The 17,689-nt window shown below is 37.0% G+C and overlaps 2 protein-coding genes across 2 annotated transcripts in view; both read left to right on the forward strand.

The window, feature by feature from the left end:
- LOC120549696 (RNA polymerase II elongation factor ELL-like) overlaps nucleotides 1-4,678 on the forward strand; it is a 9,325-nt gene extending 4,647 nt beyond the window's left edge. Inside the window, exons 6-12 of the mRNA XM_039786780.1 lie at nucleotides 353-477; nucleotides 1,352-1,838; nucleotides 1,928-2,015; nucleotides 2,106-2,172; nucleotides 2,325-2,496; nucleotides 3,068-3,112; nucleotides 3,344-4,678. Of these exons, the coding sequence (XP_039642714.1) occupies nucleotides 353-477; nucleotides 1,352-1,838; nucleotides 1,928-2,015; nucleotides 2,106-2,172; nucleotides 2,325-2,496; nucleotides 3,068-3,112; nucleotides 3,344-3,448 (1,089 nt within the window). The 3' untranslated portion in view covers nucleotides 3,449-4,678. The remainder of the gene's footprint in view (nucleotides 1-352; nucleotides 478-1,351; nucleotides 1,839-1,927; nucleotides 2,016-2,105; nucleotides 2,173-2,324; nucleotides 2,497-3,067; nucleotides 3,113-3,343) is intronic.
- A 378-nt stretch (nucleotides 4,679-5,056) lies between these two features.
- Nucleotides 5,057-10,819, forward strand: d2hgdh (D-2-hydroxyglutarate dehydrogenase). The gene is made up of 10 exons (XM_039786268.1): nucleotides 5,057-5,217; nucleotides 6,680-7,050; nucleotides 7,135-7,192; nucleotides 7,281-7,420; nucleotides 7,549-7,742; nucleotides 7,859-8,027; nucleotides 8,143-8,286; nucleotides 8,412-8,554; nucleotides 9,372-9,537; nucleotides 9,790-10,819. The coding sequence occupies exons 2-10, from the start codon at nucleotides 6,708-6,710 to the stop codon at nucleotides 10,050-10,052; spliced, it is 1,620 nt and encodes a 539-aa protein (XP_039642202.1). The 5' UTR covers nucleotides 5,057-5,217; nucleotides 6,680-6,707; the 3' UTR covers nucleotides 10,053-10,819.
- Nucleotides 10,820-17,689: the final 6,870 nt, after the last annotated feature.

A 17,689-nucleotide genomic window follows, 5' to 3' on the forward strand; every position in this document is an offset into this window, starting at 1 on the left:
GCCGCCCGAGATGATTGTGATTGGTTTAAAGAAATGCCAATAAACCGGAGCATGTTTTGCTCCTATCCAGGAATGTTGTGTGGACTAGCCAGACCTTCCTCCGCAGCGCTGTGGAGATAGGTCAGGCAGTGCGAGACTATTATGACACTAAACATGAAGTTAAAATTTTTTGCATATCAGAAAAAAAAAGTTACATATCCGAATCGGAAGCATTATACACTTTTTACACAGTAGTGACATGATGTCACCCTGAAAACAATTTAAACAGATCAAGACAATTCATTTGTTCTCTGAGAACTGAAGATACGTCTTTTCTCACCAGTTTTATTTTTGTGTGTGTATTTGCACACAGGTTGGCCAGCTCAATAGTAGAGACAACACATTTGTTCTAAAGGACGGTCTGTATAAGGAGCTGCACAAGGACTGGCCAGGCTACACCTCAGGGGACCAGCAGCTTCTGAAACGAATCCTCGTCAGGTAACGCCCGATTCTGAGACACTTGCCACTAGGGCTGGGCGATATGGAGAAAATCAAATATCGCGATATTTTTGACCAAATACTTCAATATTGAAGAATTATTACTTATTGAGGTTTGTGATAAATTCTCATCAGTAATGGAGTAGTGTGTATATAATGATTAAGTTGGTAAAGGCAAATAACAGAACAGTTGGAACAGTCTGGTAGGTTCCGATAATGACATCAATTACTGTAATGCAGCTCGTTAAACCAGGAAAAGACAACACAAGCCATTTATGATGTTACGATATCCAAAATCTAAGACGATATCTAGTCACATATCACGATATCGATATAAAATCGATATATTGCCCAGCCCTACTTGCCACCATGTTCATATCGTGAAAATCTCTGCCTTCAGCCTAGAAGAAAATAAAATATTTCATCATCAAATAAGGAAATGTGGGGCCCTTAGATACTAGTTCCTTCAAGGCTTTATTTGTTTGCATTTCCACAGCATCTCGCAAACTTAAACAAAAATAAAAAGATTGTGCAGGTGAGATTAAGAAAACCCCTGGGGACTTCATAGAAGGAATCTCACCAAAGGAAGAGAAGAAAAAGAAAAAGTATAATGAGCCATTACAAGAGTTCTAAAATCTACAAATTGAACACAAGTAAGCACTGGATTTTAAAAACAAGCTTATGATTGGCTACATAAAACAACAAAGGCATAAAATAAATGACCAGAATATAGATACAATGAGGATGTGAGGACTTATGTGTGAATGTGTGAGTAGTTGTGAGAGAACTGTGGAGATTACACAGTACTATATATGCAAAACAAAGTGTAGATTTTGTAAAATTGTTTATTTATCACCTTCTTATTACTGTGCAGGAGACTGTTTCAGCCCCAACAGAACCTGCTCACCGTTCCAGAGGCCCAGGTCAGTCCACTGCGAGACACCCCCAACTCCTCCCCAGCGCACCGTCCAAAACCTTCCCTGCCAGAGGAATACACTGACCCTTTGGCGAGTAAGAAGCCCAGGATATCCCGCTTGTCCGGCAAAGCAGCCAGCGACATGTCAAGAGTGAGGCCGTCTGAACAAGCGGCTGATGAAGACGTCACAGAAGCGACAGGGAATGACGAGCAAAGAAACCACCTTGATCCTCGGAAGCTTTTTGACTCCTTGTCAGCAGCCTGTCAGCAGGAACCAGAAGTGGCCAAGAGGCTAGGACAAACTCCCTGTGCTCAGGAGGAACATAAAGTCACAGCAGACCCCCCGCAACCCAACTCTGATCGCTCCCCGCCCCCTGTGATAGTGCCTGATGCGAACAGACACACAATCAAAAGGAAGAAGAGAAAACACAAACACAGAGATCAGGTGAGGAAAAACCACTTTTTATTTAGTTTTATAGCTTTTCCGTTTCACGTGATGCATTGGTAACTGGGATTTTGTTTTTGTTTGTCAAGGAGAAGGATAGGTGGAGAGACAGGAAAGAACGGAGAAAAGAACGCAGTTCAGAGGATCCAAACGGTGAAGTCTCGGCGGACTGCATAGGTGAGTGCTGTTAGCTGTTGACGAGTGACTTTACGAGTCAATTGTTTAGGATTTTCATATGGTTTGACATTGTTTTCTTTTTTCTTCCAGAGCCAAGTGAAATTTTGTTTGACTCAAATGTGCTTCAAGCGGACCATGACACAGCAGACTATCTACTGTACGTACACCTGTTATTAGTTCTTGTGTGTGTGTGTCTGCACCGAAAATGCTTTTTTTTCCCCTCAAACTTCTGCAGGTTGTTAACATGGCATGCTGTAGGTGGGTATTTTACAGATCTGATCATAGTGTCCTTTTATGTTCTCTGCACAGGAAGTACACAGTGATTTGCAGTCAGGACCAGAGACAGAGGTACAAGCAGGACTTTAACACGGAGTACAGCGAGTACAGAGACTTACATGCTCGTATTGACGGAGTGACGCGGCAGTTCATGGAGCTCGACACGCAGCTCAAACGGCTACACCACGAATCTCATAAATACAAGGTAAAAAAAAACATGAAGACATTTATTTTGACTACCGTTAAATTACTTAAGCCACAGAGGGCTTTTAAAGAGATAATCCGCATAAAATCTTAGTTTAGAGCAACGCTCATCCCCTGCATTTTCCAGTCTTATTTCATAAAAATAATGAATGATAAATCCACTAAATTCTGTTGCACCAGAGGTAACACATAAAGTCATAGGTTTACAAAAATAATAACTGTTTAGAGCATACTGAGTAGGGGTTTAACCCTAAACAAAATCCATCCAATCTATTTTATTCTGAAAATGTAACCTTAAATGGTGCTTCGTGGGATATAATTCTTACTGTAGAATTTAAGGGTCTTAAACATCGGCATATGGTCACATGAATATCAATATGTCAGTAATTGTCCATTGTTATTACGTTATTACGTTTGAAATATTTCTATGGGTGATTTAAGTTTATTGATATTATTAGGAATGTCACATAGTCTGGTCACATTTTTTTCTAGTTTGACGACATTTAACAAACAAACGTTATGGAAGTTATATAAATGTCTACTTGTATTAATTCATTCTATTCCTCTTGCAGACGGTTCGTAATCAGATTCTTCAAGAATATCGCAAAATTAAAAAGGTAACAACTTTTAGAGGATGGATACCCGAACCCGGGTTCAGACAGATATTTAGAAATGATGTTGTAGTATGAGAAAAAAACAAGATTTTAACTGTGTCGGGCTTGGACATAAATATCTTAATGCCTGTCGGGCTCGGGCCGGGTTTCGGTTACGCGGGCCCGGGCTTGGACAGAAAAATGTGGCCCGATCCCATTTGATTCCCTTTTTTTTTTTCCATTTTGTCTCTTTAGTCTAACCCTAACTACAACCAGGACAAGACTCACTGTGAATATCTACACAACAAACTGGCCCACATCAAGAAGCTTATATCAGCGTACGACCAACAACAGCTCTGACTGTGAGACGAGTGAACTTGATGACAATAATCACCCTGAGGCAGGGCAGGTTCACGCTGCTGGATGCCATCAAGCTGGAAATCTATGGTCTTCATGGCAGAACGACGTCTCACAAGACCTGCTGGAAATGTGACCGAGGTTGGGAGTCTTTTGTGAATAGCAGTCGTGGTACGCTGTGAAAAGCAAGGCCTATATTATGAGATCATTTTTTACAAGATGGGAAATCTTCTTTGAACACCTGTCTCTATTTTACGAGACAGGTGCGTGGGAGAGCGGGATGGGTAGGTCAAAAGTTGCAAACAAACACTCACATATTGACCTTCATCAGGCTGACAATAGATGCCCAACACCGAAATGTCGCAAATACATTTGTTTTTGCAGGATAGACTAGTATGCTGGAGTTTGTTTGCCACTTTTGACCTACTCATCATCCCTCTCCTGTGTCTCATGAAATAGATGTGCAAAGTATTCCTCTGTTCTAAATCTTCTTTGAAAAAAAAAAATGGTTCAACCAATAGGCTGCTACGACAGTGACATGATGTTGCCAAGGACACATGGAGTAACTATAGTTTTTACTGAGGCTCTTGAAGCTAAATGTAAGCTCTCACTCTTTAAAAATGCACACAGATACATGTGGAGATGAGGTGCCAAGACTAAAAACATTTGTAGATTCCCATCACACATTTTAGTTTTGTTTGTGAATCGAATCAATTTGGGTATTTGCTTTTGGGTTCTGTTAGACATGTCAGCGTTAACGATTAGTCGAAACCATGAGATAACTGCACGCTGTACATATCTAGACATCTCATATGAATGGCAGCTGGGATGCAGAGGTGCACATCCTGAGAAGACCTCTGTTCTGTGGGTTTGGTGAATTAAGACTGTATAAGTGTTGTTGTGTCAGTACTTCTCAGTTCAGTCCTGATCTGCTCAGTAATGACTTCTGAAAGTATTACCAGTGCCTGAAATGTTTTGTAATTCTGGACTGGTTTCATTCTCATGTGGCTTTCTTGGATCACAAAAGACTGTTCTGTTAAACACAATGTGAACTTGAAGTTGTATTCAGGGATATTTACAGTATGAGCTTCAGTAAAAGTGTAACTGATAAGTGGTTTTAGTTATCTGAGTACTGGAAGTTAAGGAGTCATTGTTACTGTAGGCCGAGACGATGAAGAATTAAGAAATAAAAATATTTTGTTGCATGCTTTGTACTACAGAATGCATGAGAAAGTTTCAAAGTTTCAGTTTTTGTCAGTTTCAAATAAATTCATTTTGTATGAACTTTCTTATTTAAAATGATTTTCTTTTACATGGTTAGTCTGTATATTTGTTTTATACAGTAGGTATGCCAGACATTTCTTGACCATTTTCATTAGTACAATTCAAGTCCTAGTTCAATTATACCCATTTTAAGAAAACTGTGTGGGGAAAGACAGATTATCCCTCGCGGTGAAGTAAAAAGTGAGTAATTAACTATTTTCTCTCTAAAATCTCAAGTGAAGTGACTTTATTTTTCACAGTCATCATTGGCTGCACAGTGATAATGAAACGCTCACAACGATTGGTTCAATCTCAAAGACGGCTTCTCATTGGTCCATTGCCATCTTCATGACCTTTCACCCCCGTCAACCACAGCAGCGTCCTGTCCTGCTAGTTGTAAACAAAATGACTGAATTGCTCTTGAACTTTGTGACAACTTTCGCACTGAGATATGACACGAAATAAGAGTCACAGACAGAAACATGCTGGTTGTTAGGTGAACGTTTATGGTAAGTAAATAAATATATTGCCTGCAAATTTATTGTCAAACTGTGCTAATCGAGCTAAGCTAACTGAAATGACAGCTCCATCTGCTTTTAGCTCTCAATACATTAACCTTTTATTGTGGCGAAAACAGCGATGAAAAGCAATGCCAGTTTGCAAGCAGTTTATTAACATTACAGGTAAATGCGTTGTACTCGGGGAAGCGGCTTGTGCACGGATTCTTTTCAACTAAGTGCAAACAATACATTAACGTTAAATTCAGAGAACACTCAAGTATGATGACACGTTCCCCTTAAAATACAGTATAGACCAGTTTAAGGTGGTTGCTGGTGTTAGGCTGGTATAGTTGGTTTACCAAGCAGTTTTTCTCAGCAGGGTTAACGTTACTACTTGAATCATGTAAAAACAACATTTCACAATACAATGTAGAGAGAAACAAAGTGGCCAGGCCATTGGTATGTGTCTAATTTGATGTAGAAGATTGAAATGAACTGTCCTGAAATGGCACAAACCAACGTCAAATCCCACATTCAGATATATCAATATATTTATTTTCGGAATGTATTAACTTACAGAGAATATTTGTGTCCACACGTGTAAGAAATAAATAAATCTTAATATTTTTGTTCAGGCATCTCTATGAAATCATAGACAGGCTAGGAGGATGTTCTATCTAACAGGTCACTGAAATTCAGACACCAAAAATGAAGATTTAAAATTCACATGATCCAAAGTTCAGATGACCAACTGAAACTCGCAATTTCTATATTCATTTGTGACACCTTTCCTCTCACATCAGGTTCCCGTATTTTCCAAGTCCTTCCAGAACTTTTCAGTATGTGAATACGTTTGTTATAGTTCAGTTCAGACCTTTATTGTCTCTCAATGGGAAATTCCATATGCAGTACAGGGCAAAACCACAAACACCACATACAAGGACATTTATCACAACAGTTACAGAAAACAACTAAATAGAAAAGGGTGATCTGTTTGTTAAAAGTATCAAACCATTATAATGGAAGCCATGAGAAAGTGCTGGTAAGCAGTGCAGTCGAGGGTTAGTGCAAATTAAGTACTGTTATTGCACTTTGAACAAAGAACATTTTAAAATGCTTGCTTTTTGTCCTGGGGAACCTGTATCTTTGCCCAGAAGGGAGAAGGCCAAATTCTTCTAAGAGTCGGTGGTCCGGGCTGGCTAAGACACTGCCTTCTGCTACACTTGTCTGACTCATATTCTACATTACGGGAGGAGTTATAGCATTGGCTTGCTAACTAACAGACATTAGCTACAAAGCTGACAAATGAGTAGGGACATGAAGTTTAGTTGTAATTTACCCAGCTGCTCCACATAGCTAGTCCCAACTCCATACCAGGTATATAAGAATTAGAATATCAGCTGAAGTGAGAGGTTAACCAGCTTCTTTCTTGAGGAACAGATTTATGAATTATTCCACATCTTTTCTGCAGCCTGTGTTTCGCCGCCTATACCCCAGTCATGGCAGGGATTTTCCAAAGAACACTAAGACTGAGGACAGCTCTCGGTAATCTGAGCCTCCATAGCACCTTCTCATTAACAGCCACAGCCAGACTTTCACCTGTGGACCTCCGCAGTCCATTTCGTCCCGCCAGCTCATGGCAGTTTGGAGTCTGCTGTCGAACGCTGCACACTGGGGCAGACAGGCCCGAGCCATCTCTTGCTGCAGCCCCAGACAGGCTGCCTTTCTCCAGAATAACCCAGGAAGATTTAGCCTTCTTCAGGAAGATCGTACCAGAACGAGCCATCACTGATCCGGACCTGCTGGAATCCAGTAATGTGGATTGGCTCAAGTCAGTGAGAGGTGAGAAATTAATTTCAATCCACCTCTTACACCAATTCACTGATGGTAAAAGCGTTCATTTCTCTGTTCATACGTATTCTGCAGGATCCAGTGAAGTGTTGCTGAGACCTCAAACAACCGAGGAAGTTTCTCAAATTCTGAAGTAAAGAACACACAGTGTGTGGAACGGACAAATACACAAGTGAGGGGTTTTTGAGGTGGTTAAAGCTGTTGCATTCCCCCTCCTGTAGGTATTGTAACAGTCGTAATTTGGCGGTGACCCCTCAAGGAGGTAACACTGGGCTGGTTGGGGGCAGCGTGCCAGTTTATGATGAGGTCATCCTCTCCACTGCCCTAATGAACAACATCCTTACCTTTGATAGTATATCTGGTAAGTCTTAAAATACTGAACTTTTACCCCAAATGAGCTGCCTGCCTTTAATAAAAAAAAAAAATTAAAAAAAAGGTGTTATGTATTTACAGCATATTTGACTAATCTTTAGAGATTATTTCCCTCAGGCATTCTGACCTGTCAGGCAGGTTGTGTTTTGGAGAACTTGTCCCTTTACCTGGAGGAGAGAGACTACATCATGCCACTTGATCTGGGGGCAAAAGGCAGTTGCCACATTGGGGGAAACGTGGCAACGAATGCAGGTGGACTCCGTCTGCTGCGATACGGCTCCTTACACGGGACTGTGCTGGGTCTGGAAGTGGTGAGTGGAGTATATAAATGAGGGACTTTGACATTTCTTAACAAGTATTATATCAAACAAAAGCTAAAGGATATAAGCAGCACTGATCTAATGTCTGTGTGTTGATGTATGTACAGGTGTTGGCAGATGGGCAAGTGCTGGACTGCTTGGCCGCGCTGCGGAAAGATAATACAGGATATGATCTCAAACAGCTCTTCATAGGGTCAGAGGGCACACTGGGGGTCATCACTGCAGTGTCCATCCTGTGTCCACGGAAACCCAAATCTGTTAATGTGGTTTTTCTGGGTATGATTTCCTCATTGCTTCATTTTTACACTGTTATTGGCAATTGTTGATAAGCACGTGTGCAGAAAGTTAAAGGTTCCCATGACTTGATTTTATTCTCTTAAATTCCTGTTAGGCTGTGAGACCTTTGAACAGTTGCTGAAGACATTTCAGCTCTGCAGGGGCATGCTGGGAGAAATTCTGTCAGCCTATGAATTCCTGGACAGTGAATGTATGCAGCTGCTAAATATGCACCTCAAACTACCCAATCCCATCTCTGGTAGGCACACGGACGCACACACATGCCCAGTTGATAAAGCAAATAAACACGCACGCACGCCACGCACGCACGCACGCACGCACACACACACACACACACACCAAACTCTTTCTTCCATCTTGCAGATTGCCCATTCTACGTTGTCATAGAAACGTCTGGATCTGACCCAACACATGACGGGGAGAAACTCCACAATTTCTTAGAGGAGGCGATGACATCATCATTGGTTACTGATGGGACTGTGGCAACCGAAGACTCAAAAATAAAGGTTTTCTTTCTTATCTTTTAAAGAATAAGTCTGTTGATATTTTACAACAAATCCCATGAAAAGACTTAGACTAACAAGTATTTTTGCATAGCCAAATCGTGATAAAGCATATTCCTCTGTGCTATAGGGCTCCATTGTTGTCTAAGAGCGATTTAAAAAGACCTCATTGAGCCACATCGTTGCACTAAGTGTGACATGCTCCTTCATTGCAATAAACATGGCCACTGTAATTTATTTGGAGTGAATCCCACCACACCATCCTCCTTCATTGACAATAACAATATAATAATTTGTAAAAGCTTTTGACCTAAACTTAAGTAATGACTTTCATATTAGGGTTGTTTAATCAATACTTCTGTGGGGACTCAAGAATCCACCCATTTTTCTAAATGACCAACGTAGGAAACTAAGCTTTTATGTCTTTGTACGGTTTTATTTTTGTCTTTTGTATTTTTTTAGCACTGACTAAGGGTTTGATTCTCCTCTCTGGGCCTTTTTTTATTTTTTATTTTTTTGTGCGAGTGTGTGTGTTTGTTCTTTTTGTTTTGTTTTATTTTCTATTTATACTCCTGATGGTATCATGAGACAGGAAGCACTGGACTACTTTGGTTATTGTATGTATTCTCATATAGCCTCTGTCTTTCTTTTTTTACTTCATTTACTTCATGTAACAATGTCAGATGCTGTATACCCTTCATGTATGTAGGTTTTTTCTATTTTTTGTAAAACTTTAAAAAAGTAAAAAAAAAAAAAAAACATCCGCCCATTTTTTTGTTTTTTGATGATGTAATCAACCTTTCCATTTACACCTTTTCAGGCACTGTGGTCGATGCGTGAACGTATCACGGAGGCGCTGACTCACGATGGCTTCACTTACAAGTATGACATCTCACTTCCGGTGGAGCGGATCTACCAGCTGGTGACAGACATGAGGGAGCACCTGGGGGGGCGAGCCAGGCGTGTGGTGGGATACGGACACGTAGGTAAGACCAGAAGATGGAAAGACGAGTGAAAACAAGTCTGTATATATCAGGAGGGAAGTAATGGCCTGCTAGCATAAGATATGACATCTTGGTAACGATGTTGATTGCTATACCTACAGCAACTCATTCTCCATTCTGAAATACTTTTATGTGTACAAAAATACCAAGTTTTTGAGTAAATGTGGTGTTTAAGTGAGTTAAACACGCCTCGTTGCAAATTGTCCCTTCATCTCTTTCCATCTGTACTTTTAGGAGATGGAAACCTCCACTTGAACATCACCTCTCCTGCCAAAGACCCTGCTCTCCTCGCTGCCATCGAGCCCTTTATCTACGAGTGGACGGCCAGCTGTCAAGGCAGCATCAGTGCAGAGCACGGACTGGGCCTGAAGAAGAGGAACTATATCTACTACAGTAAACCCAGCCAGGCTGTGGCGCTCATGGGTAATATCAAGGCCATGCTGGACCCCAAGGGCATTCTCAACCCGTACAAGACTCTTCCAGATAACCTGAAATGACCCAAAGTGTCTCACTGCTGAGTCACAGTGGGAATGTATACAGAGCTCATGCATTCGTATTGACATATGGTTTTTGTGTCAGTTTATGCCCTTTTCGTGCGAAACCTTTTTCACACATTTAGTGCCGAGCTGCAGGTTTAGCACGTAGTTTCATTGCCATCTGCACAAAGCATCACTTTCAGAATGACTTCAACACCTCAACAAGCTGCTTACTTTGTTCTGTAGCAGTCTCTGGAGGAATTGCAAGTGAAGTTACTGCTAAATGTTATCAACTACCACTGCTACTTACAGTAGCAGTAGCTTTAGTCCTCCTGCCCACTCCTTATTCCATAGAAAATCCAACAAGGTTTAGATCTTAAATTGTATAATATATGAAAAACATAAAACATATTTTTCAGTATTGCTGAGAGGATGCGAGTGAATGATCCTAATTGACATCTGTAGGCAGTAGTTTGCCTTCTAGTAGCTACTAGAGGGCAGACAGAACGATTACAGTAATGTCTGCATATACAGTACTAGGTCTTGTGCATTTTAAAATTGTGTCAATATGCAATGTACATATGAATCTGACTTTTGTTTTAAGAGAAAATTATAAACCTGTATTTGTGTATTTACTGAAATACTGTTTTCTCATAACTGTCAACCCTTAGGCAAGTGTGCAGTAAATGTTTTACTACATATACAATCATTTGTGAACAGTTGTAACTGCACAACTAAGCAACTGTATCTGTGTCTAAAATGAAACTTGAATAAATGAATACAGAGTGTTTTTCTTGTTATTTAGGTAACTTGTACATTGTTGCATGCTGGGACATGGAGTTAATGGAAGCCCACCTCACCACAGAAAACAAGTTTACCTCCAATATCTTAAAACAGTGTCAGATCTAGCACAAACAAGTCTTCCCTGATTCCTCTCTGCTTGCACAGAAGAGCCACAGCGAGTTTATGAAGTGTGCCAAGCAGAGAAAATCATATTCTTATTATACGATACAGACTGATGCCTTTTGGCAGGTACTTTATACTTTCCTATGACTTTTTGATGACATACTGTACTATGGCTTTTTATGACTTTTTTTTTAAACTACACTTTATTCCAGAAAGCACGTACAGATTATGACAAATGAAATAAAGCACATAAAGGTTATGACAAATGAAATATTTTTCTCAGAATTATGACAAGATTTTATCACTGAACTCCGAGCCCTGTTCCATAATAATTTCTCCCCTAGCATATAGAACATAGTAACAGTCAAGTGGTTCTTAAGAGGCAGGTACACAGCTCAGGTACACAGCTCAGAGACTTGGTAAACTCTATACGATTGGAGACCATTTATGACTTTTTAAAATATTAAGCTTTTTTCTTTCTACATTAAAAGCCAATGGAGCAAACTTCAAATCCTGTTCAGGCTTCTTCCACTGTGAAATGCTACTCCCCCCACATACTTTCACATACAGACGGCATTCAAACTTTAAACTATTCACAAAAACCTTCAGCTATTAGAAAATGATTCCACTTTTTAATATCTTTTTTGGGCTAGAGGGTAGTTCATGGCACATAATGCAAAAGCTGATTCAGAGTTCAGTACCAGGATAGGGGGTAGAGGTTAAATAAACTTATTTCGACTTGCTATACTATGACTTTTTTATTATGTTTTTTTCGACATGCTATAATATGACTTTTTTTAATCACTTTTTTTGGACATACTATGACTTTTTCGACGTACTATATTATGACTTTTTATCATTTTTTTTGACATGCTGTACTGACTTTTTTATCACTTTCTTCGAAATGCTATATGACTTTTTCAACATACTATACTATGACTTTTTATCACTTTTGTCAACGTGCCATATTATGACTTTTTCAACATACTATACTATGACTTTTTATCACTTTTTTCGACATACTATACTATGACTTTTTCAAAATGCTATACTATGACTTTTTTTTCGACATACTATACTATGACATTCTATACTAAGACTTTTTAATATTCTATACTATGACTTTTTTTCGACATACTATACTATGACATTTTCAACATGCTGACAATGACTATTACCTTTTTCGACATGCTATACTATGACTTTTTACAACTTCTCTACTCTATGAACACTCCCAAGAGTAGAGAAGTTGCAGTAGAGGCTAGTTAATGGCACATAAAGCGAAAGCTGGTTTTAAGAACACAATGGTCGTGTGTTCAAACATCTCAAGGCACGATGAATTTTAAGGTCTAACAGTGAACATGGATGTGTCAAATATGCCAGGATATCACCCTCAAGAGTAGGTTAGGGGGGTAGTTAATGGCACATAAAGCAAAATTTGGTTTTAAGAACACTAAGGTTGTGGGTTCAACTGACAACAAGGTGCAAATAGTTTTAATGCCTAGCAGTGAACATGAATAGGTCAAATACACCAGAGCAGTGGGGTAGAGGGTAGTTCAAGCACATAAGGTGAATACTGATTTTAAGAACACAATGGTTGTGGGTTCAAACCTCATAACCTATGATCAATTTTAAGGCCAAGCAGTGAACATGAAGATATCAAATACACCAGGAGAACTGGCTTAAGTGTAGAGCAGATGGGCTAGAGGGTAGTTCATGGCACATAATGTGAAGCCTGGTTCAGTAGAGGTTGAATATACTTATTTTGACTTGCAATACTGTGACTTTTTTTATTACGTTTTTTTCGACATGCTATCCTATGACTTTTTATCACTTTTTTAAACATGCCATATTATGACTTTTTCAACATACTATACTATGACTTTTTATCACTTTTTTCAACATACTATACAATGACTTTTTATCACTTTTTTTGACATGCTATACGATGACTTTTTTCAACATGCTACACTATGACTTTTTAATCACTTTTTTCAACATACTATACTATGAATTTTCTATGACGTTTTGTGGCATACTATACTATGACTTTTTATTACTTTTTTGACATGCTATACTATGACTTTTTTCGACATGCTATACTATGCCCTTTTTATCACTTTTTTCAACATGCCATATTATGACTTTTTCAACATACTATACTATGACTTTTTATCACTTTTTTCGACATACTATACTATGACTTTTTTTACTTACTAAACTATGACTTTTTTATCACTTTTTTGACATTCTGTACTAAGACTTTTTCATATTCTATACTATGACTTTTTTTCGACATACTATACTATGACTTTTTCAACATGCTATACTATTACTTTTTTTGATATGCTATACTATGACTTTTTACAACTTCTCTACTCTATGAACATTCCCAAGAGTAGAGAAGTTGCAGTAGAGGCTAGTTAATGGCACATAAAGCGAAAGCTGGTTTTAAGAACACAATGGTCGTGTGTTCAACCATCACAAGGCATGATGAATTTTAAGGTCTAACAGTGAACATGAATGTGTCAAATATGCCAGGAGAACTGACTTAAGAGTAGAGCAGTGGGTTAGAGGGTAGTTCATAGCACATAAGGTGAAAGCTGTTTTTAAGAACACAATGGTTGTGGGTTCAAACCTCATAACCTATGATCAATTTTAAGGCCAAGCAGTGAACATGAAGATGTGAAATACACCAGGAGAACTGGCTTAAGAGTAGAGCAGATGGGTTAGAGGGTAGTTCATGGCACATCATGTGAAACCTGGTTCAGGGTAGAAGATAAATAAATTTATTTCTACTTGCAATACTGTGACTTTTTTTATTACGTTTTTTTCGACATGCTATACTATGACTTTTAATCACTTTTTCAACATACTCCACCATGACTTTTTCGACATGCTATCCTATGCCTTTTTTATCACTTTATTTGACATGCTATACAATGACTTTTTAATCACTTTTTTCAACATACTATACTATGACTTTTCTATGACGTTTTTCGACATACTATACTATGACTTTTTTGTCATTCTATACTATGACTTTCTTCGACATACTATACTATGACTTTTTTATTAACTTTTTTGGACATACTATACTATGACTTTTTTGGACATACTATACTATGACTTTTTTATTAACTTTTTTGGACATACTATACTATGACTTTTTTGGACATACTATACTATGACTTTTTCGACATACTGTACTATGACTTTTTTCGACATACTATACTACAACTTTTTTTAATACTTTTTTGGAAATACTATACTATGACTGTTTCAACATACTATACTATGACTTTTTTAATCCCTTTTTCCGTCATACTATACTATGACTTTTTATCGCTTTTTTTGAAATACTATACTATGACTTTTTTCGACATGCTATACTATAACTTTTTTTCACTTTTTCAACATACTTTACCATGAATTTTTTCGACTTGCTCTACTATGACTTTTTTATTACGTATTTTTCAACATGCTATACTATGACTTTTCTATGACTTTTTGCGGCATACTTATGACTTTTTATCACTTATTTGACAAGCTATACTATGACTTTTATCTACATGCTATCCTATGCCTTTTTTTATCACTTTTTAATCACTATTGTCGACATGGTATACTATGACTTTTTTAATCCCTTTTTCCAACATACTATACTATGACTTTTTTATCACTTTTTTTGACATGCTATACTATGACTTTTTTGAAAGCTATACTGTGACTTTTATCACTTTTTCAACATACTTTACCATGACTTTTTTTTCGACTTGCTCTGCTATGCCTTTATCACGTTTTTTTACATGCTATACTATGACTTTTTCATAATTTTTTTTGACATGCTATACTATGACTTTTTATCACTTTTTTTTGGCATGCTTTACTATGACTTTGTCGGTGTGCTATACTATGACTTTTTATCACTTCTTTTGGACATACTATGACTTTTTCAACATGCTACACTATGACTTTTTAATCACTTTTTTCAACATGCTATACTATGACTTTTCTATGACGTTTTGTGGCATACTATACTATGACTTTTTATTACTTCTTTGACATGCGATACTATAACTTTTTTCGACATGCTATACTATGCTTTTTTATCCCTTTTTTCGACATGCAATACTATGACTTTTTCAACATACTATACTGTGACTTTTTTAGGCTTTTTTGACAATCTATACAATGACTTTTTTCGACATGCACTATTACTTTTTATCAGTTTTTTTGGACATACATAGTATGACATTTTCGACATGCTATACTATGCCTTTTTTATCCCTTTTTTCGGCATGCAATATTATGACTTTTTCGACATACTATACTATGACTTTTTGACATGCTATACTATGACTTTTTTATGACTTTTTTTCCACATGCTATACTACTACTTTTTTATAACTTTTTTCGACATGCTATACTATGACTTTTTTATCACTTTTTTCGACATCCTATACTATAACTTTTTTTAGCACTTTTCTCGACATACTATACTATGACTTTTATGTCATCCTATACTATGACTTTTTCTATCACTTTTGCATTATGCGTATTATACTCCGCTATGACTTTTTATTACTTCTTTTGACATATATGACATTTTCACTACTACTTTTTTTTTCGACATGCTATACTATGCCTTTTTTATCCCTTTTTTCGACATGCAATACTATGACTTTTTTATGACTTTTTTCCCACATGCTATACTACTACTTTTTTATAACTTTTTTCGACATGCTATACTATGACTTTTTTTTATCACTTTTTTCGACATCCTATACTATAACTTTTTTTATCACTTTTTTCAACATACTATACTATGACTTTATCACTTTTTTCGACATACTATAATATGACTTTTTGACATACTATACTATGACTTTTTTATGACATTTTTTCCACATGCTATACTACTACTTTTTTGACCAACTATACTATGACTTTTTATCACTTTTTTCGACATACTACACTATGACTTTTTGACATACTATACTATGACTTTTTTATCACTTTTTTCGACATACTATACTATAACTTTTTTTATCACTTTTTTCGACATCCTAAACTATAACTTTTTTATAATTTTTTCGACATACTATACTATGACTTTTTACAACTTCTCTACTCTATGAACATTCCCAAGAGTAGAGAAGTTGCAGTAGAGGCTAGTTAATGGCACATAAAGCGAAAGCTGGTTTTAAGAACACAATGGTCGTGTGTTCAACCATCACAAGGCACAATGAATTTTAAGGTCTAACAGTAAACATGAATGTGTCAAATATGCCAGGAGAACTTCCTTAAGAGTAGAGCAGTGGGGTAGAGGGTAGTTCATAGCACAGAAGGTGAAAGCTGATTTTAAGAACACAATGGTTGTGGGTTCAAACCTCATAACCTATGATCAATTTTAAGGCCAAGCAGTGAACATGAAGATGTCAAATACACCAGGAGAACTGGCTTAAGTGTAAAGCAGATGGGCTAGAGGGTAGTTCATGGCACATAATGTGAAGCCTGGTTCAGTAGAGGTTAAATAAACTTATTTCGACATGCTATACTATGACTTTTTATCACTTTTTCAACATACTCCACCATGAATTTTTCGACATGCTATCCTATGCCTTCTTTATCACTTTTTTTGACATGCTTACGATGACTTTTTATCACTTTTTTTGACATGCTATACAATGACTTTTTAATCACTTTTTTCGACATACTATACTATGACTTTTTTGTCATTCTATACAATGACTTTCTTCGACATGCTATACTATGACTGTTTTATTACCTTTTTTCAACATGCTATAGTATGACTTTTTTGACATGCTATACTTTGACTTTTTTCAACATGCTATACTATGACTTTTCTATGACTTTTTGCGGCATACTATATTATGACTTTTTTATCACTTTTTTGACATGCTATACTATGACCTTTTAATAATATTTTTTAACATGCTATACTATGACCTTTCTATGACTTTTTGCGGCATACTATACTATGACATTTTTGACATACTATACTATGACTTTTTTATCACTTTTTTCGACATACTATACTATGACTTTTTTGTCATTCTATACAATGACTTTCTTCGACATGCTATACTATGACTGTTTTATTACCTTTTTTCGACATGCTATAGTATGACTTTTTTGACATGCTATACTTTGACTTTTTTCAACATGCTATACTATGACTTTTCTATGACTTTTTGCGGCACACTATATTATGACTTTTTTATCACTTTTTTGACATGCTATACTATGACTTCTTTCTACATGCTATCCTATGCCTTTTGGTATCACTTTTTAATCACTATTTTCGACATGGTATACAATGACTTTTTTAATCCCTTTTTCCGACATACTATGCTATGACTTTTTTTTTATCACTTTTTTTGACATGCTATACTATGACCTTTTAATACATTTTTTTAACATGCTATACTATGACCTTTCTATGACTTTTTGCGGCATACTATACTATGACATTTTTGACATACTATACTATGACTTTTTTTATCACTTTGTTCGACATACTATTCTATAACTTTTTTTATCACTTTTTTCGACATACTATACTATAACTTTTTTATTACCTTTTTTTTGACGTGCTATACTATGACCTCTATGACTTTTTGCAGCATATGATACTATGACTTTTTATCACTTTTTTGACATGCTATACTATGACTTTTTTCTACATGCTATCCTATGCCTTTTTTTAATCCCTTTTTCCGACATAC

This window comes from Perca fluviatilis, chromosome 20 (assembly GCF_010015445.1).
Source record: "Perca fluviatilis chromosome 20, GENO_Pfluv_1.0, whole genome shotgun sequence".
Classification (NCBI taxonomy): Eukaryota; Metazoa; Chordata; class Actinopteri; order Perciformes; family Percidae; genus Perca; species Perca fluviatilis.